Here is a 20,979-nt window from a genome sequence, read left to right on the forward strand (position 1 = left end):
AAACAAAAAACAATGAGCTTGAATAATGACCATTAGAACAAAAAGTTGGGTACAAAAACATAATTTCAACAACAGTGGAATCATAAATCACATCTTCCAAAGAACAGGATTGAGGATTCACACTAGTTCAGCCAGAGCATTAACTATTGTGATGTTGGTCATTGAAGTTTACCAGTAAACCTTGGCATTCCAGTTCAACCTACAGATGTAAAATGGAGTTAAGGTAATTCCACATCAAACTCACATTATTTTTATGCTTTGTTCATGGGTGGTATTGTCATGTTGATTAGAAATGGACCTCTCTTAAACTGTTCATCAATTAGAAATAAGTTAATAAGCCAATAAGTTCGAGAAGGGTACCTCTGCAGACCGGAGCCAGCCGTAAGTAGGCGGGGCTTATACCGCAAGTGGGAGGATACCCGCAAGTGGGAGGGGCTTATACAAAAAGTGGGTGGTACAACTCAAAACGGGTGTTACAAAACCATTCCACAAGTTTCCGTTAAGCGTTTTATATTCATATAAATATTCCAATGATATGTTATACGGTATGATTCAAAACTGTCTGTGTGTGATCATAAAATAAACAAGGTAAACATTTTTATTTGAGACCACATACAATGTGTCCTACAAGGGGGAAAATGTCTGCATACATATAGGCTACTACTCCCTTTTAAAAAAAAGATTTTTTTATTTTTAATAGTTTATTTAACATTGTTACATAAAATGCACCAGATGTATTGTATAAGAGGCTTCTAGCATAAGCTCATTTGCAACCCCAGTCCCTGCTTAGGCTTTTATAACAAAAAAGTACAAAATGTAAATACATAAAACAACATACTGATTTGAGCAATTACATTTATGATGAGTCCATCTTTATATCTGTTTATCAACTAATACTTACAGAGTGTTCACAGGTTGGATTCTGTTTAAACCATTGCTTTAAATTTATATTAAAAACTTTTAATTCATTTTGGGTTTTAATTTCTGAAGGTAATAAATTCCATAATCGTACACCTTTAACTGTAAAAGATGACTGACGAAAAGTTGTTCTATAGACTGGCATTCTACAGTTGCCACTTACTTCTCCCCTGGTTGTCACTCCTTTGTTTTCCTGCTTTGTAATAAACTGGCACAATATTTTTGGTGCAAGATTATTTACGCACTTAAAGACAAGCTTTAGGATAGAGAACTTTATAAAATTATCAAATCTCAGCAAGTTGTATCTTTTTAGAATTTCACAATGATGCCATCTCATTGATTTCTGATCCATCACTTTTAATGCCTGTTTATGTAATGACATTATAGGTTTAATTGTTGTTTGAGAAGCTTGACCCCATACAGTTGCACAATATGACATATGAGATAGAATCATAGCATGCACATACATATTTGCAGCCTTCAGTGAAATGCAAGGTCTTGTCATTCGAAAGCAGTTTAAGTTTTAATAGTTTTGGATAATTTCTTTATGTGAGTATCAAATTTTAATTGAGAATCCAAAGTCACTCCTAAATATTTGAACTCACTAACTCACTAACTTTCTCAATTTCCTTTTCATTATCATATATCAAAAAATCTTTTTGTTGTTTTTGTCTTAAGGTGAAACACATTGATACAGTTTTAGTATGATTCAAAGACAAACAATTGTTATTAAGCCACTGAGAAACACTAGTCATTTGCCTATATTTCTGCTGCTTTCTGTGGAGTCTTTGCCGATACATAAATGATTGTATCGTCAGCATACATTTGACACTCTGTGCCTTTGCATATTTCAGGCAAATCATTTATGTATTTTTTCAGTTAATATGGGTGGGGAGGAACCCATGGGAATTGCCTGTAAATATATGGAAGTGTAACAGTGTACACTTGTTTTCTCTAGTGAAAGCACAATGGACTCACTAATATCAAGTAGAGATATAATAATCTATTATCTAATAATCTATACAAAAGTTATATAATAATTTAACACACTACAATTAACTTATATCTGAAATGAACTATATGAAAGCATAATCATCAAAACCCTAGTCCAACTTAACCCTTAAGAGACATTTTTTTTATTCAAACCATTTTGGCTGTGTTGAATAAATACAGCTCATATTTGCCAGAGGTTATTCATTATTAAGAGGAGTTGCTCAGATGGAAACTGGCCCTGATTGGCACAATTCACGGACACAAGCCTGAGCTTCGCCTCAGTTGCTCCAGGCAAGAGCAAGAGCGCTCTTCTCCTCCACCTTTGCTTTTATGAAGACCCACACACTGGTCAGTTATTCCTAGACTGGGCAAGGATGTGCTGCTCCTAAGCACGAAACACCGCACAAGGTGGGAGAAATGCCCCACACATCAAAAAGAGAGGGCATCTTCTATGCTCATCAGCTGCTGCAGGAATAGTAATTTATCTTACTGGCTGTCTCTCTCTCTCTCTCTCTCTCTCTCGCCCTACATATATTTTTACAGCAGTTTTTGGGAAGTAGTCATTTTTTGGCCTTGAGTGTGAGTTTTTCTTTTAATCTGACACTGCAAAAAAAAACCCATCTCAGGGCCTAATAACAGTAAGAATGCTCCTTGAAATTTATTTTATGGAAATTATTTTAGTTTTTTTTTTTCAATAAAAAACAATGGTGCTATGTAAACATACCAGCATTTAAAAGGTTAAAAAAGTAATATTTGATATGTATATTTCACGCAGAAGTAGTTTTAAAAGTTTTATATTCATGCATAATATTTTTACAGCAGTTTTGAATATTAAAGACCTATTAAAGGTTTATTATTTGGGTTTTAGATTTACAAGAAGGGGGTTATAATGTTATGCCTGATTGGTGTATGCTATTACTAATATTGTTTAGTAATACCTCTTATCCAAAATCAGAATGTAAATGCATTTTATTTAACTTGTACCTGTAACCTGTACCTGACAATGATATTTGAACAATAACAGGTAACATATACTATTTTAATTGTATTTTTATTATGTTTCCGATGTGAAAGTTGCATATTAAATAGTGGGTTAAGACCGGAAATTCATTGAACCCTACTCCTTTAGGACCCTGTCTTGCAAAGACGTTCTTTCGCTGATATCCGCCCACTTGCGGCACAAGCCCCTCCTACTTGCGGGTACCCGCCCACTTGCGGTATAAGCCCCTCCTACTCACGGTTCTCCGGTCTGCAGAGATACATACTTGATAAGTTCCTTCACTAGAACTAAGAAGCTCAGCCCAAACCAGTAAACAATTTTATTATACCCCATTCACCTTGTTTTACTCATGACACTATTGTTCTCAATTCTAGCATTTCCAAATGTAGTGTTAACCCTCTATAATAATGTCACACTGAATGTACCTGTACTCTTCAGTATGATCTAATATACTGACAGTGTTTGTCTATGGAAATTACATCGCTGTGTGCCTAAATGTATGCCTGTTAGCAATGGGTGTGGCAGAAACTGCAACTGTTTTTGTCAAAAGGATCTTATACATCTGACCCCAGGAAAATACATAGCCTTAATGGCAACATGTGTCTTTCTAAAATCCTTATATATGACTCCTTGTCAGTGGTACCTTCACACATATGCAAGTCACCCCTGCCATGACATATGTCGCCTTTTCACCTTTCCCTGATATCAGTCTGGATGGTCCTTTTCATCTTTGACCCAGAGAACGTCCGTTTTTCCTGAACGGGAGTTTAACTACACCACACGTTTCCATTGTTTGTCGGTCCATCTGAAATGACCTCTGCAGCATTTCTGTACAGAATTGATGTATGGCTTTCTCTTTGTGTAACTGAGTCTCAGGTTGTATTTCTTGATACAGCGACAGACTGTGTTTAGTAACAACAGTTTTCTGAAGTTCTTCCAAGCCCATGTGGCTATATTTATTAGCAGCATGGCAATTTCTCATGCAGTGCCATTTGAGAGTGCAAGAGCTTTGCACTTCATAGACTGTGATTTCTCCAGTCACTAAATCTTTTTGCAATATTATGTCTGGTAGACGGTGAAAGACGAACATTTTGAAATCTTGCAATGAGAAATGTTCTTTTTGAACTGATTGACATTTCTCTTACAAAATTTGGTGCAAAGTTGTATACCATAAGTTGTGTACCATAACCCATTATCTATTAGTGGATTCTCCTTTTGTATCCAATCTTGATTCCCTCACCTGTTACCAATTCAACTGCTTATTGTGGTTAACTGCTTATTTAAGTAACACTGTAACTTAAATATTCTATAAACTATTTCTTCTAATTTTGTCCCTGTTTTAACTCTTTAAAAGGTGTTGCATGAATAAAATTATTATTGTTATTTCTATTTACAAAATGCAAAGAAGCTAATGAATTAAATAAAGATTCAAGAGACTTAATGAATCACAGATTATTTTGTACTGCATTTTACACAATGTCCCACTTTGAAAAAGGGGTTTGTATTAAGACGTGGGCCATCTCTAGAGACTTTTACCCACACATGGCTTGTTGGTTAAAAAGGAGGTCAGCTGTTTACCATAGGTTTAAGAGCCATGCCTGTGCCAAATGCTGACAGGAAGACTAATTTTATCCTTGAGGTTTGTCAGAGCATCGTGTACAGCTTTAAATAAAATCTGAGCTTGACATCAAGAGCAGGGTTTTCACATCAAGCTTTACTATAGAGGAGAGGGGCAAACCAAATACACAGGACTACAGAATCTACTTTAGCAAGTCATTTCACACCTGTAAGTGATATTCAAACAGTTTTTTTACATTACTGTATTTAATCAGCATCAAGGAATAATACTGTCATAGTGTGCACCGGCTTACTGTATATGTACATTTAAATCTAGGATTTAATATTGTCTCAGGTGCTTTTATAAATTTATTTTTACTTACTGCTTAATCCTGATCTGGAAACTCAAGGCAGAAATACAATAAACTAAGCATCCATCACAGGGAAACACAATTACACCTACACTTACTCACTCACACCTAGGCAGAATTTAGAGTAGCCAGTTTATCTCCTGCATGTTTCTGAGAGGTAACAGAAAGCAAGAGGAATCCCATGCAGATACTGAAAGAACACTGGTGTGTAGGTGTGCAATAGCTGTTCCACATTATACATTCCAAAAAAAGTTCCACATTCCTTTGCCTGACTGTATGTCTGACTTGTACTTGTACCTCATTTTTGTTGCTGTTAACCATTTAATGTTTTTAAAATTAATATTAATTTTTAATAATGTAGATAACCTGACATCCAAGTCTTTTTTGCAGAAATACATATCTCCAATCCATGACATTCCCCTCTATGCAGATAAGGCCAACGTTTGTACATATTTTAAAATCATTCCTGGCATCTAATGGTTAGATTCTGAAGTAGACTACAGATAATGATTTTAAATATAAAATAAATTGTTTGATACTGTAATGAAGTGGGTTGCACATTTTCACCTGCTAGGGGCAGTTTAATATTTAATCTCTGCAACTTAAAGTTGCACAACTGGTGTACAAATAACATGAAGCTGTATTATCACTTGAGACTTCTAATAATTTTTACCAGAACATCTACTATGCAGTAGTTGAGGTACCCAGATGGACGAATGCAAAAATGGAGGTATGATTTGCTAGTAGATATCTTCATGCCCACTAGTTTATATATATTGTACATATTTTTAGGAGCAATTTAGTAGGCCTACATGCCATGAAGCCATCAGAACAGCTCAGATGTCCATTGTCCACTAATATTCACAAAACTCCTGTAATATCTTTATTTATTTAACCAACCATTATATATGCTAATTCTATCATTAGTCATACACATACTGGAAGAATAACATTCACCTATTTATCCATTTATTGAGTTTAACTAACTGGTCAGGTGCATAGTGAGTACAGCACCACCTGCAGCATGGTCGGATTCTTCTCAGAGCAACACATTTATTCACTTACATTTAGGGGCAATTAAGAGTAGCCAATTCACCTTATTTGTATTATATCAAATAATTAACCAGTGGTTTTTACAGATTGCAACCAAAGAACCTTTGAACCCCCTGAAGCAGGACATCTGCGTGATGTGTGTAATGTATTTCCACATAAAGTATACATATGGAACCTCAGGTTTGTTTATGAAGCATTTTGCACTTTTAACAGGATACATGATTAAGGTAAATATTCCTTTGTTCCTTTCAAGAAAAGATCAGATAAAATTAAACGATTATCTTTTTAATCCTGTCTGATCTTTTCTTGAATTAACTCAGTAAGGCCTTGATCATTTACAAATTATTTAAATATAGTGTGTTAGAGTACAAAACTCATGACATTAACTGAAATGTTTTTTGTAAAATTGATAATTATCTTGTTTACTGAAAGTCCAATGTATATCATGTGTATTTAGTATAAGTATTAATCAGATGATTTACTGCCCTTTTTCTTTAGACATGAGAGGATCCAGGACACAATGATGTAGACACAGGATGTTCTGGGGACAATTATCCTATCGATATGTGTGACATTGGGAAAAGGGTACGAGAAATAAAAGTAATTTAATATAATTAGTTATTTATTGCAATCTACTTGAAAGTTCTTGGGTAAAAAACTAAGATGTGACTTACTGAAATAGAAAATTAGTCCCAGAAATAATATTGTGAACATAAATCAACTCGGACACCACAGAGATTTAAACAACGGCAATGAATCTGAAAGGAAGGCTTTGAGATCTTACAAATGAAATAGTTTGATGGTTTAATTTTAGAGAATTTATTTTAGACTATATTATTTTTTTTTAATTTCAACAGGTCTGCTGGCGTGGAAAAATCATCTGTGTAAAAGTGTTGGGTATACTGGCTTTAATAGATGAGGGAGAAACAGATTGGAAAGTCATTGTTATTAATGTGGAAGACCCCGAGGCTGACAACTTTAATGGTGAGCTTTTAAAAAAAACTTTAAATTAAACTGACTGTACAATTAGTCTGAAGCAAATTGCTGCCTGAGTCCTCATTTTTCACAGATATTGATGATGTACGAAGACTCAAGCTGGGTTATCTTGAAGCTGCAAAGTGCTAGATGGAAAAGCAGAAAACCAGTCTGCATTTAATGGGGAATTTAAAAATAGGGTAAAGTAAATTCATGATTTTACTGGATATTGTATTTTATCCTGTGTGCTTTGTTGCCAAAGTCATGTTGAAAATTGAACTCTCAAACAGTATGAGTTTGTGTGTAGTCTGGAGGCAGTTTACTTCAAGGATGTTCCTGTATTTGGCTGCAATCATTTGAAAAAAGATTTCAGGTTTAGATTTTTACTTGATTACCTAAAACCTAAAAGATTAGAACAGACGAAAACCTGTGTTACTTCATCATTATGAGTGATTAAGTGAGAATATTTTTGTAGTTTTAAAATGATACAGACAAATGCTACCTTATACCTAAGTATATTTATAATTATTGAAGGGATAAACACTACATATTATCAATTCAATTTAATTGGTAGGGGTACATGCATCAAATCTAAATATTACATCTGCCACATCTTCATGCCTCCCTGGATACTATACCTTACCCGTTTTTTCTTTTTTTCTATTATTTGTTAAACTGTTGGTACTATGTTTTAATTATTAAATTCTTCTGTTTGGAAGATGCGATTTAGGGAACCCAATCCATAATATCTGCATGTTTTGGTGGGTAGAAATAAACTAAAGGAGATGTTAGCCACCTACTACAAATACAGTAGTAGCTTGATCCAACCCAGGAGAGGTTTAAACCCAGTTCCCTAGAACCCATGTTGATGTGTGGCACCCACTTCACCTGCTGTTTCACCACTCCACTTTAAATAAAGTACTAGATATTTCAAACATTTAAAATTAACACTGCATTAAGGACTTTCAAAAGTCATAGTCTTACCATTCAAACATAAATCTGCATCATATAAAAATATATATTTCATATTGTAGCAAGAAAAGAGTTAAGTTCTGGATTTAGTTTACATACTAGGCTTTATTGGGCAGATGTGAGCTACACAGCAGGGAAAGATGTTCTTTAGCAACTGGGTGAATAAAGCATTCAAACCAGCTGAGCTAGACTTGAACACATATAATTGTAACAATCTAACCAAAAGGAACATTGACACTAACAGAAAGGTCCCTGGCCACAGTGATTAGCAGTGGGTAGACAGTGAGTAGCACTGTCACCTAACAGCAAGAACGGTTTGGGGAATCAAACCCAAACTCTTCTTGCTGTGAGGTAACTGTGCTACTCGCTGTGCCACTGTGTCGCCCATTTGAACACACTAATTACAAAATTTATATTAGGGTGGGTCCATAAACAGTTAATTGACAGATGCACTTTTGAGCCGATGCCACAACATGATAAAGAATAAAACTGTTTCTTTAATAAATATGCTGATTTTGTGATGTGTAGGATGTCACATTCGTCTGTTCGAAACTAAAGCAGTTCTTTGTGTATAAAACCTAGGTCTATTCACAGACCTTTGGGACACAAATAAGCTGAGAACTCTTTTGGCACACTGTAGTTTACAGTAGCATTGTTGTGCATTAACATCATGGGTCACTCATGAATGTGTTGTATGAAAAAGACAGGGCAGCCGCTCAGGTGGCGCAGCGGTAAAGTACGCTAGCGCACCAGAGTTGGGTTTCTAGATACATTGTATCGAAACTCAGCTCTGCCTTTCCGACTGAATTGGGCGGCAGTATGAACAATGTTTGGCTGTTGTTCAGGGTTAGGGGTAGAGTCGGAGCATAGGTCCTCTGGTGCGACTGCGGCCCCTGCTGGTTGACTGACGGCGCCTGCACAGGGCTGAGGAATAACATTGAGGGGGGTGTGACCCTCCGTGCGCAGTGTCTCTCGGTGTATGAACTCGGCTCGTGCAGGTGAAAAATGCAGGCTGTACTGATTGCGTGCCGGAGGTGGTGCAAGTCAGTTGAGTGGCGTCCTCAGTCAGCGGCAAAAGGGTCGAATCAGTATAGAGGACACAATCAGGGTAATTGGACATGACTAGAATAGGGATAAAAATTTGGGGGAAAAAAGTGGGAAAAAAATAGATAAAAAAACAAACAAAAAAAAATAGACAGGGCAGTCCTAAATTCTGGCAGCAAACTGCTTTTAGCAGGTTGAAATTTGGACAAGCCGTATTCATTTTATTTATCACCAATTTCTGGCTTTGTAGTTATTGCGCCCTTTATTCATTGAATTGCTGTTGTTTTGCTTTTATTTTTGTTTGTAAGAGTTAAACGCTTTTGAGGTAAACAGCAGTGGTGTGCGATACTGCAAAATGTGGTATCAATCCGATACCAAGTAAATACAGGGCCAGTATCGCCAATTTCAATACCGATACTTTTTACTTATAAAAGCAGTTTGTTTACTTTCATGTATGGGAGAGCAGTGTGTCATGATTTATGAGTAGGGCATTTATTACTATAATGAACTAAGTCTGAGGTTTTTGTTCAGAACCAATTATATAATAACACAACATAATTCATCCCTTTCATTGCACTTTTCTGAAAATATCCCCACACAGCTTCTCTCTCTCTCTCTCTGTCATTCTCTCACTCACTGCTACATGTGTTCGGTCTCTGAGTGCCCTTATGCCTAGTTCACACTACACGATTGTTGCCCTGATTTTCGCTCGGTGACTGGTCGGCGCTAGATTTGCTGGCTCGGGAGCAACTCGGCGTTCGCTCGGCGATCAAAACTCAGCTCTTAATCGCTATGTGTGAACTACCCAACAACTCGATCTGAGCGGCTCGCCAAGCGCTCGGCGACCGGATCGAGATATCTAGCATGTCAGATATCTGAATGGGTGTTTCCCGACTGGCAATGAGTGCTATGTCGAACAGCCAATGAGAACGCAAGATACAGCGTGAGAAGAAATGCAGGGGAGGAGTGTAAAAGGCTGTACAGGGCTTAATATAGTTTATATCATAATACACAGGTGTTACACAGAAGTTTTACAGTATTTCTGACCTTATCGTTCTCTACAAAACACAAACGTTACATTGCAAAAATATTTATTAACCTCCAACTCACTACACGACAACCCAAGCCAAATCCACTAAGACTCATTTATTTTTTATCTTTGTTTTTCCGTGCACAAACTTTGATCGCTCGCTACTTGTGCATTTTAGGACATGGTATCATTAAACCTTTCGTCACATCTTGCGTGTGTTTTCGTAACAAAACGATATTTGGGAGACCAGAGAAGCTCGCCTGCGATTCCAGTTGGTGATAGGTCGTGTAGTGTGAAACCCCCTATCACCGATCAGTCGTGTAGTGTGAAATACACACCGACTGAAAGACTCCCGAGTGCAAAAGATTCAGTCATGTAGTGTGAACTGTACAGCGACCCGGCAAATCAGAAAGTCGTGTAGTGTGAACTTGGCATTAGTCATGTGACGGTACGACAACAAAACACAGAAGCAGGTGGAGTGAGGCGAGCATGTAAGATGTGAGAGGAGCGGCGTCTATACAAACATGGTGTTTCTACTTTCTTATAAAACGGGAGAAAGTAGCGGAAAAGGTGAAACTGTAGTATTGATACTATCGATATTTTGATCGATTAGCCCATCCCTAGTAATAAGGTTAGAACAGCCGTGTGAATGTGTCAATACCTAGCCTAGCCAACTAGTTCACAGCTGAGATACTGACTAAAACCCAAATAACTCATGAAAGATATACAATAAAGACTTGTGCACCGTGTGCAGTATTCTAACTAAGACATTACAGCTATGAGTTAATATCCAAGGTAAACACGGGTACTTGTTAGCTTAGTCGCTAGTGTTAGCTGCTAAGCTAATTGCAGTGGTTTCTCTTTCTATAAGCACTCTGTATTTATAACTCTATCATATTATTATTGTAATACATACATTTTCCTCAGATTTCTTGTTGCAGGGTGCTTTGCTTTCTCACAATGTTACCATCATGGCATAACTTAAGTAAAATATCTATAAGTAAAATATCTATCTTCACCAAGCGGCTAATTCGTATTTGTGTTTGGTGGGTGAATAAATATGTACATGTTTAATAGTGACCGAATATGTGTCCTTATTAATTTAAAATTAAAAACAGATGCTATTCTGTTTACATTTATAAGCTCAAAGTCAAAAGAACAGAGCACTTATTCATCAATACATGAACACGGAATGAGAGCCTCACTACGCATGCTCCGATTCACGAAACTGACCTACGTTAGGGTAGTTTTGTGAATTTGCGTAAGGTGTGCAAAGTACGTAAGGTGCGTTTGTACTTTACCTATGTGTAAGTTATACTATCATAAAATTTCCCCTATTTCTGTATGTGCAAAGAAAAGTATTCAAAAACGTACAACCTTCTGTCAGGAATAAAAGAAGAACGAAAAAAATATTAATTAGATCCAAGATAAAGTTTCAGCAGAAAGATTGATATATGCTTCTGCTAGCTTTGAAGGACACAAAACAAAATCGTGGACTAACATTAAATGTGGTTTGCCTTATTTGTTTCTTTAATGATAATTAGGCCTACATTTCATCATGCACAGATGCCTTTAAGTATACAAATGAACCATGGTCTCGACTAAAGAACCATTGTTTTTAAGAGTGTGTGCAAATCAGGACAGTAATCAAGTACAGTTATGTACAATTTAAAATATATGTACTTTATTTGTACTTGTAAATAGACACAGACAAAAACTAAGTACTCTTTGTTCAAAATAACCAGCATAAACAATACAAACATTTACCGCTACAAGCGCAACATGGTCTCTGTTCCACCCGCTCGCAACCAACTTAGCCTATCAATGCAAACAGATGATCATTTATCCAAACAACGATCCCTGGCGTCCTAGCTGAGTTTGCCTCGGTATGGTTTCCTCTTATTTCATGTCTGCTTCTCCAGCTTTCACTGCTTCAAAAGAATAAAAAAGATGATATAAGTGTCTCTGCTGCTACTTTCACTAAACCATACATACAAAAACAATACATACACAGTGACGCGTCGGTGACGTCACTTCGCTAAACACACGACTGACTTATGAGCAACTAGTAATGAACTTTTGAATCACTAAACCGACACATCATTCATTTTAATGTGTATTATAATATTGCTTATTTACATTTGCTTATTTACATAATTTATTGCAATTCCATATATATATATAAATTTTGTACTCGTTATTTATGACAGTTTTGAAGTGTTTTTGAAGCGTGAAAAATGAAGCGTTTTTCCGAATGTTTTGTGGTGTTTCTGCGCCATCATGTGGATCTTAAACCGTTTCCATGTTGTTTTAAGCACTGAGGCATATCGAGTGGTCTGTCTGTACAGATATGGTTTATACTTTCTGATGAAACAGGAGAAACGTATTAAGTGTTACGGAGAAAAAGTAAAACTAATCGATCCCATCACATTAGTATTGATTCTATTCCAATACCAACGTTGGTATCGATAATATCGATATTGGATCGATCCACCCACCCCTAGTAAACAGAGCTGGGTTTCCGGTTGTGTGCGGGGACTGTTGCTATGATACAGTAAACTTTAGGGTTTAATATGGAAGCGCACCAGGAGCTGATATTCGTTCTTTAACATTCAGTTGTTTAGTTTGTGGTCAGTTATTGCGGTGGTCAGTGATCGAGTTCAGGTAAGAATTTCACAGCGCTAAACTCACGCTTACAGTGATGAAAAATGACAATGTTTTGTTGCACGAACAATTACACTGACTACAGTGATGATCACTTGGTTTGATAGTCAGGACTTCAGGCTGTCTGACTGTAGCCTTGATGCCAAATATCACAGAACAGAACATATTCTCTAATTTGAAAGTTCCTTCAAACAACTTCATATCTGGAATAGTCTTAAGATATGTGCAAATATTTATTTATTAGGATTTTAACGTCATGTTTTACACAATTCTGGTTACATTCAGGGCAGGACACGTAGTTACTGGTTATTCAATGTGAAACACAGTCATGGACAATTTTGTATCTCCAATTCACCTCACTTGCATGTTTTTGGAGTGTGGGAGGAAAACGACGCAGACACGGGAAGAACATGCAAACTCCACACTGAAAGGACCCGAACCGCCCCACCTGGGAATCGAACCCAGGACCTTCTTGCTGTGAGGCGACAGTGCTACCCACCAAGCCACCGTGCAATTGTAATGGATATTCTTCATTGATCAACCTGAGAGTGAAAATATCAGTAAATATTTAATTAAGGTGTATTTATTTTTAATTTTACATTTCCACTATATCTTGGCCAGGTTTGCGAGAACACCAATCCATTGCAAGTCATCACACACTTACACATTCCATCACTTACATAGAGGCACCTAAAGGCCTAAAGGTATAAAAAAACAGGGAGAACATTCGAAACTCCTCACAGATAGTAAGATGACTCTCCACCAGCTGCACTACTGATGGTCAAGCACATTTAATGGTGGTTTTTGGCCTTGCCCTACATGGACTAAGATTTTTTTGGATTTCATGAACCTTTTCACAATATTATTATGGTAGATTATGAAAAACCTAGATTGTTTTTATCTTACTTTTTGTTACTTATCTTACTTTTAGAAATGTTCTTTTTGACCTGATTGATTATACTTTTACCAAGTTTGGTACAAGGTGATGAACCACAATCCATCCACAAAGAAACAGACTCAAACTATTCGGATACACTCACCTGTTACCAATTTACAGGGTTATTGTGAAATGCTTACATTCAAGTATGGTATGAACTTTTGACTCCTAAGTGTGTTTCAGGCAATGCTGAATTTGTTTATATTTATAATATACAATAAAGTTGGTCAATAAAAACATTGGGTATCTTTTTTGTACTTGATTTTATTCACCTTTTAGTAATATATGTCAAGTAAAGTTTATTTGTATAGCACTTTTTACAATATACATTGTCTCAAAGAAACTTTACAGAATCCAGGACTGGCAGACCAAAAAACTGACTAGGTGTCAGAATAATCAGAAGGGATGTTTGCATGCTTTCGGCTATATAGTATACATTATGGTTTATATTTATATATAAAATATACATGGACTATATTTTATACTCAAAACACATACATATCGCATAACTAAATGCTGCTGTAAACCTACTGAGTCTCTGCTCTACTGAATGTTGATTTCTAGGAATCATGGAGATTGTCTATGTGTACACAAAGAAGCGCAGCAAGTTTGGCCATCAGTGTAACTTCTCGGACAGGCCAGCTGAACTGCATGTGGATATTCTGCCTGACCCCACTTTTGCTGCCAGCTTTATCTACCGAGACCCCTGTGATGTAGCTATACAGTGCTCACAAGAAATGTCTGAACATGAGGTTAGTACTGGAAACCATTCAGAATACCATTTTATTACGGTTCTATAGCTTACTCAACGTTCTAGAATTTATCTTAGGTTTTGGTGAAAAGCTTTCACATGGATTTAACTCCCCCAGGATACCTATCAAAGTAAACATATAGTCCAAAGTCAGAATCATCATATGTGTATGCTAACAAACAGTTATTTTATTTCTTCAGGTAAACACACAGCGTTTTGAGTCTGAGACCTGTGGGATAAACCATGTAGAGGGAGGGTGGCCAAAGGATGTCAACCCCTTAGAAATGGAACAGACTATTCGCTATAGAAAGAAAGTGGAGAAAGATGAGAACTATGTGAACACTATCATGCCACTAGGAAATGTAAGTGTCAAACACACACATCATTTGTGTTATTTTTGATAAAAGCCTTAAGTTTATTTAACCCATTTATTAAGAAAAAAATCCAGGAGACCGAATTAATATTTTCCTGAACATGATGTTAATGAAAGAGTTGTGGTACCACTGTAAATAAATGAAGTCTGACCTGTTCCCTTTTGTTGTAGCACATGGAGCATTGTATCAAACAGAATAATGCTACTGATATTTATCAGGAGTGCTTTGAGGAAGAAGAAATAGAGGATGGGACAGAGGAGCAGCCATCAGCCAAAACCATCAATGTGTTCAGGTGACCCCACTAAAATCTACAGTATTTTCGGACTAGATGAGTCTATCACAGAGACGGGAAAAGTACACGCATCCTGTACTTAGGTGGAAGTACAAATACTCTGTATGATGAAGTATTATAGCAAGCTCTTACAGAAGTTTAAGTATATAACTGCACATTTCTAAATTCACTTATGCTAAATAAGTCTGTCTTAGTTATTCTCAGGGAACAATTAATTAAATGTATAAAAATATAAAATTCTATACCTTAAGCAAATTTTCTAATTCGACTTAGAAACAAACAAATTTGAGAACACACTTGGATAACCAAATCAGTCGTAACTTAATAATAACTAAGTCATGTAAAAAGTATAAAATGTGGAGTTTTTTCTTTGATATATAATTAGTAGAGGTATAAGTCATTACTTCATACCGTTTGTTTTTTGAAAACAGAGATGTAGGAGCTGACATTAATTCTGTATTTTGTATCTTGTCTGTTTTCAGAGACCCTAATGAGGTAAAGCGAACTGCCACCAGTCTTTCATGGCACCCTGACGGTGGCCGTAAACTGGCTGTGTCCTACGCCTCTCTGGAGTTCCAAAATGTTACCAGTAACATGAGCCTTGACTCTTACATCTGGGATATTGGTATGTCGGAAACATCACTGCAGTTTTTGTTTAGCTGATTTCTATGTTGATGATAAACAAATCACCTATACAGACTTGCTATACAGGCTTAAGACTATACAGAATTGCTTTTAGGTTTACTTTACACAGACTTACACACCCTTTGTTAAGCCCATGTACACCATCAGTATAATGAACCATAAAGGAATTACTTTAGGACAATAGTAATCAGCAATTACATGATGTTGCCGTATTTATAATTCATTCAAAGCACAGTGATGCTATTATGTTTGTGTTTGTTGTAAAGGTACAACACAGGCATGACGGTGCTGCTAGAACTTTTAAACACCTCACTGTTATTGATGGGTTTGCAATTATGTGCCAGTCAAAGTCCAGCCACAGTAAAGAAGGGTCATTAGTAAAAACTGTTAGAGTAAAAACTATAAGTCAAAATGGCCATATTTCAGTTTCAGTGCTGTAGCTAACAAACATGTTGCTGGCAGGGCAGTTCCAACTGACTGTCTTGGCCATAGAGTGCTGTGACTAGCCCACCTTCTGTGGAGATCAGCTGCTTGGACTTCATGGCTTTCTGCCTTTCCAAATGTGGCCAACAGATGGTGCATGAAAGCACAAATGATTGACGTGTCAGTTTCTATTAATTTACAGACAATTTAGATTTGCCAGCTCTAATAACAACTCGTTTTTTTGTAACAGAGAACCCAAACAAACCTGACATGACCCTAAAACCTGTCTCACCTCTGGTCTGTCTGGAGTATAACCCCAAAGACTCTCACATCTTGGTTGGTGGAAGCTACAATGGACAGATTGGTGAGGATAAACTGGTCATACCTTTTTTTTTGTCATTTTCTTTCTTTCTTTCTTCCTTTTTTTTCTTTCTGTCAATTTTATTTTATATCTAATTGCGTAAGAATGCTCATATAATAAGAATATCACTGTAATTTCCACTAGAGCAACTAAAAACTTAGATTGTTACTTTCCACCTCTGCTAATAATTGCCTCATCTCTGTTTAACACTGTATGTAAATATGTACATAAATGCAACACTGAACTGAATGACTGCTTTCTGTGCAGCGTACTGGGACACACGGAAAGGCAGCCAGCCGGTCGAAATGTCCACCATTGAGCACAGCCACAGAGATCCAGTATATAAGGTTATCTGGCTGCAATCTAAGACAGGAACAGACTGCTTCTCTGCTTCCACTGATGGTCAGGTCTGTACACAGTAACACATCAGTACAGTGGGATGTTGTTTGATAAGCATTAAAACAGCAACCCCTAACCCCTAAATGCCCTGATTGTGCATACCATATATGAATTTTATATATATATATATAGTTCGTTCTCTTCACCTGGGTTTCACCTGATTTTCAGTCATGTTCTTACTGTTCTTACTGTATTTTACTGTGTTTTCTCTGGGTGTTCCAGTTCCTTCCTGCCTGTTTTTTGAGTTCCACTTTATCAATTGTTTGGTAGAAGTGTTCCAAATTATGTTTTGGTTGATATTTCTATAATTATTGGTAAACGTTTAGAATGCCATGGATATACACATGGAAACCAGTACACCTTATAGTCCATGTGCTTATTTCACCATTATCCCTAGCCGAAATACTTTTATCAACATATTTATATTTTAACAGGTTCTATGGTGGGACATCCGTAAGATGAGTGAGCCTACAGAAAGGCTGGTGTTGGACCCCAGCAAAAAGGGAAACCTGGAGAACGCACTAGGTGCTATCTCACTGGAGTTTGAAACCACCATGGTGAGACTATTATTTTGGCAAAAGATTCATTTCCATGTCAGTACTGTGAATTAATTCCTGATCTTTTTTTTACCAGCCCACAAAATTTATGGTTGGGACAGAGCAGGGGCTGGTGGTCTCATGTAACCGGAAAGCCAAAACACCAGCAGAGAAGATTGTGTGCACGTACAGTGGTCATCATGGGCCCATCTATGCTTTGCAGAGGAACCCTTTTTTCCCTAAGAATTTCCTGACCGTGGCTGACTGGACTGCCCGTATCTGGTCTGAGGACATCAGAGAATCGTCCATCATGTGGACCAAGTATGGGTCCCTAAGCACTACTAAACAGATTACTAAGTGTTTTGATACCCACCTTTTATTATAAAAAACAACTGTCATTTACCAAGCACTTTCTTAGGTACATTTATCTGATATGTGTACTTATTGTGTTCATGTGTATGTTAACTACACTTACCGTACATATACACTTTCAATTACTTACTGTAGCCTATTTGCTTTGTACACTTTGTGTTTTTGCCGCACCCCATTTATCAATTGACCCCACAATAACCAGAGAATGTTTGGGTGGTGGACCATTTTTCAGTGACATAGTAATGACATTGATGATAGTGTGTTTTATTTTGGTATGAGTGTATCCGGTGCAGCAGTGTTGAACAGATTTTAAATGCTTTTTAAACTTACTGACCTTTTTATTAGAAACCCATAGGTGTAAAAACATCATATCCTTCTTTGGAGCACTATCCTCCCTGTAGCTTTAAACACTGAACGGCACCTCAGCTGTCACTGTTTGCAGGGAATTTGACTACAAACTAGGGCTGGATTGACTAATCCAAATTGCTTCTATGCATTAGTTAGTGAGTGTGTGAGCATCTTGCCTTGAAACAAACCTTTGCCCAGGTGTACCCCAGCCTTGTGCCCAATGATGACTTAAAAGTTGGCAAGCTCTTAGATATTTTAATATTTTAATTAAAATGTATGTATATTTATATTTTAATATGTTTATATGGTTTTTTTCCACATTGGCAGTGTGTGATACGTATTACATATTGCTTGTAACACATTGAGAAAATGTTGTTCTCTTTTATGTAGATACCACATGGCCTACCTGTCAGATGGTTGCTGGAGTCCTGTTAGACCTTCTGTCTTTTTTACAGTCAAAATGGATGGCACTTTAGATGTATGGGATTTCCTGTTCAAGCAGAATGACCCCACATTAAGTCTTAAAGTACGTCATCTCAACTCTGCTCAGTCTGACCGTATAACCAAATGTATACATTATACAACTTCTCCCAGTCTTCCTAATTTTTACAGATGAGTTTATTATACACAAATGATCATTGTTAATTTATTAACTGATAAAGGCTGTCAAACTGTATGTCTAAATGTATGAAATCATAAACTATAACTACTTGTACCAGGTGTGTGATGAGGCTCTGTACAGCCTACGTGTGCAGGATAATGGGCGTTTTCTGGGTTGCGGGTCACAGCTGGGCAATGCCACTCTGCTTGAGATCTCTTCAGGCCTGTGCACATTGCAGAAAAACGAGAAAGCCCTGGCCACAGCTGTAAGTTTCACATAAAAACACAATAGATGATTATACATCATCTAAGCAAAAAAAAAAAAAAAGAATCCCTTTCATTATTTATTGTCAATTTCAAACTGTAATATATATATTCATACTGTATATAATTTATTACAAAATATAGTAAATGCTGTACAAGGTATTGGTACTCACTGTATGGTTGAAAAGCTGAAATAATCTGTAATCACACTAAAACATTCATATTTGCATTGTTTAAGGTTTTTATATTGTTTAAGATAAAATGCATGGCTATCATAAGTAAAGTATGTTATAGGTGTTTAAGAAAGAATAACACTGATACTGTGTCTAAAAACTTGGTGATTAGTCTGGGCAGTGATTATAAATTTAAAGAGAAACATGCATGTGTATTGGGTCCTTGCGTGTACTGGTAGATGTTCGAGCGAGAGACGAAGAGAGAGAAGATTTTGGAAGCTCGCCACAGAGAGTTGCGTCTGAAGGAGCGGAGTCGCTCAGAGCAGAGCAAAGAGGACGAAACCAAAGAGGGAGATGGAGATGAAAGCACCGAGGACCTGGTGGCCTGTGCAGAGAAAGAGTTTTATGAGATGCTCGAGGCAGAGATGAAGAAAAGAGAAAAAGAGGAGAAAACAGAGAAGGAGGAAGACAAGGTCAGACATTGATAAGCCAGGTTGTACAGTGCTAATAAAGAAAAAAAGACAGAAGAATGACAAGGTCATAAATTAATAATACTTGCAAGTCAGGTATTTGTATTTAGCATTGGTGGCTGACCTCACGTAGTTTAGGTTTACTGGTTTGTTTGTAAATGTTGCAAAAATATAGTAAAAATGATGTATTAAGCAGGCCTAAAACCTAAAACCAACTTTCTACATGTAGTATATAATTTGCTTCCAGTCTTCCAGTGTATCTATATATTGTTTTTAGAAAACATAGAAGTACATTTTTTAAAAATTTCAGCTTACTTAATTTTTACACAAACCATAACATTTTTACACCAATTTTACACATTAATAAGTCAACACAGATTTAAATTGTGTTAGAATAAAATAAATTTTTTCAATTTACAGCTACAAAGCAAAATCATTTTAATTATGATTTAAATGCATCTTTGTGTAGTAATTACAAGATTCTATGATTAAATAATTAATTTGATTGCAGCTGTTCACTCCGTGTCATTGACGCTCTTACTTACTTATGGTAACCTTTGAATTGAAAGTGCCCTGCTGTGTGGAGCTTTGACAGATTACACTTGTTTTGCCGTTCTGTTCCGTTAAGATAAGCCTGTTGTTTGCTATATATAGCACTGTGTGCAACGTAAAGGCATTGTGTAAAACAAAAGAAGGGAAAATCAATGATCTCTGTTTATTCCTTGCCTCCAATGCTTTATTTGGACTGTATAACTGGTCCAGTATATATGTAATATTCGTAAAAGAGTTGGTAGTGCACGCTAACCATAAAAGTGCTAAAACATGCTATTCATGTGATTCATCTGCTTTATTGGCTTTATTGTAAGATCAGTCACATGATAACATAACATAAACGTTTTGTTAACTTTCCTGTTTGTAACCCCAGCAGGAAAAAGAGGTCTATGAAGAAAAGGAGACATAAAAAGAAGAAGCACCTGGCAGCCTCATCAGTGGCGATAAAAAAGGAGATGTTCTATAGATTAAAGCACTGAAGACGTGTCTTATCTCTTGCTTAAAAATCAGTGCTGTTAACCACACAGCTCAGACTAAAGCATTGACTAAAGACTGATTAAAGAAAATATATTTTGCACACATTATATTTTATTTCATGACATTAGTAACTGTATTTAGAATAAGTTGTGATTCATTCATAAATGAAAATGCTAGCATTAAAGTTTAAATACTGGCTTGAATTCATTGTATTGTCTTCACTGACTGCAAATTTGATTCTAAAGCTTTTGCATTTAGATTTACTCTTTTACAGCTTTTATTTTCTTTCAGAATACGATTGATTGATAATTATTGATGGATGGATGGATGGAGGGGTGGAGGAAGGAATGGAGGGGTGGAAGTATGAGTGGATGGATGGATGGATGGATGGAGGAAGGGATGGAGGGGTGTAAGTATGAATGGATGGA

The 20,979-nt window shown here is 36.6% G+C and overlaps 2 protein-coding genes across 4 annotated transcripts; both read left to right on the forward strand.

Annotated features, from left to right (window-relative positions):
* The first annotated feature begins 4,983 nt into the window (after positions 1–4,983).
* On the forward strand, positions 4,984–7,076 carry ppa1a (inorganic pyrophosphatase 1a). The gene is given in 9 exon segments (XM_063003936.1): positions 4,984–4,996; positions 5,201–5,274; positions 5,516–5,569; positions 5,979–6,015; positions 6,018–6,085; positions 6,391–6,477; positions 6,750–6,876; positions 6,962–7,003; positions 7,006–7,076. Coding segments are annotated over 9 exon segments (573 nt in total).
* Positions 6,791–20,754, forward strand: dnai2b (dynein, axonemal, intermediate chain 2b). Of its 3 annotated transcripts, none has more exons than XM_063003674.1 (14): positions 6,791–6,876; positions 6,962–7,067; positions 14,079–14,266; positions 14,466–14,627; positions 14,810–14,931; positions 15,414–15,556; positions 16,250–16,363; positions 16,628–16,767; positions 17,194–17,316; positions 17,393–17,616; positions 18,406–18,541; positions 18,735–18,881; positions 19,292–19,525; positions 20,448–20,754. In XM_063003674.1, exons 3-14 carry the CDS (start codon positions 14,084–14,086, stop codon positions 20,481–20,483), a joined length of 1,764 nt encoding a protein of 587 aa, XP_062859744.1. In that variant the 5' UTR covers positions 6,791–6,876; positions 6,962–7,067; positions 14,079–14,083; the 3' UTR covers positions 20,484–20,754. The 3 variants fall into 3 exon arrangements, with proteins under 3 accessions (XP_062859744.1, XP_062859746.1, XP_062859745.1); XM_063003676.1 differs by having other exon boundaries at positions 20,451–20,754; XM_063003675.1 differs by lacking the exons at positions 6,791–6,876; positions 6,962–7,067 and adding an exon at positions 12,485–12,577.
* The last annotated feature ends 225 nt before the right edge of the window (positions 20,755–20,979 follow it).

The sequence above is a fragment of the Trichomycterus rosablanca genome, chromosome 10 (genome assembly GCF_030014385.1).
Source record: "Trichomycterus rosablanca isolate fTriRos1 chromosome 10, fTriRos1.hap1, whole genome shotgun sequence".
Taxonomy (NCBI): Eukaryota; Metazoa; Chordata; class Actinopteri; order Siluriformes; family Trichomycteridae; genus Trichomycterus; species Trichomycterus rosablanca.

What these genes read in the sequence shown, in the direction of transcription:
- dnai2b (XM_063003674.1), top strand. Translation starts at nt 14,084, where the DNA reads ATGGAGATTGTCTATGTGTACACAAAGAAGCGCAGCAAGTTTGGCCAT. An exon ending in AAAACCATCAATGTGTTCAG is followed by an intron (nt 14,932 to 15,413) that starts GTGACCCCACTA and finishes GTCTGTTTTCAG; the next exon opens with AGACCCTAATGAGGTAAAGC. An exon ending in TGGAGTTTGAAACCACCATG is followed by an intron (nt 17,317 to 17,392) that starts GTGAGACTATTA and finishes TTTTTTTACCAG; the next exon opens with CCCACAAAATTTATGGTTGG.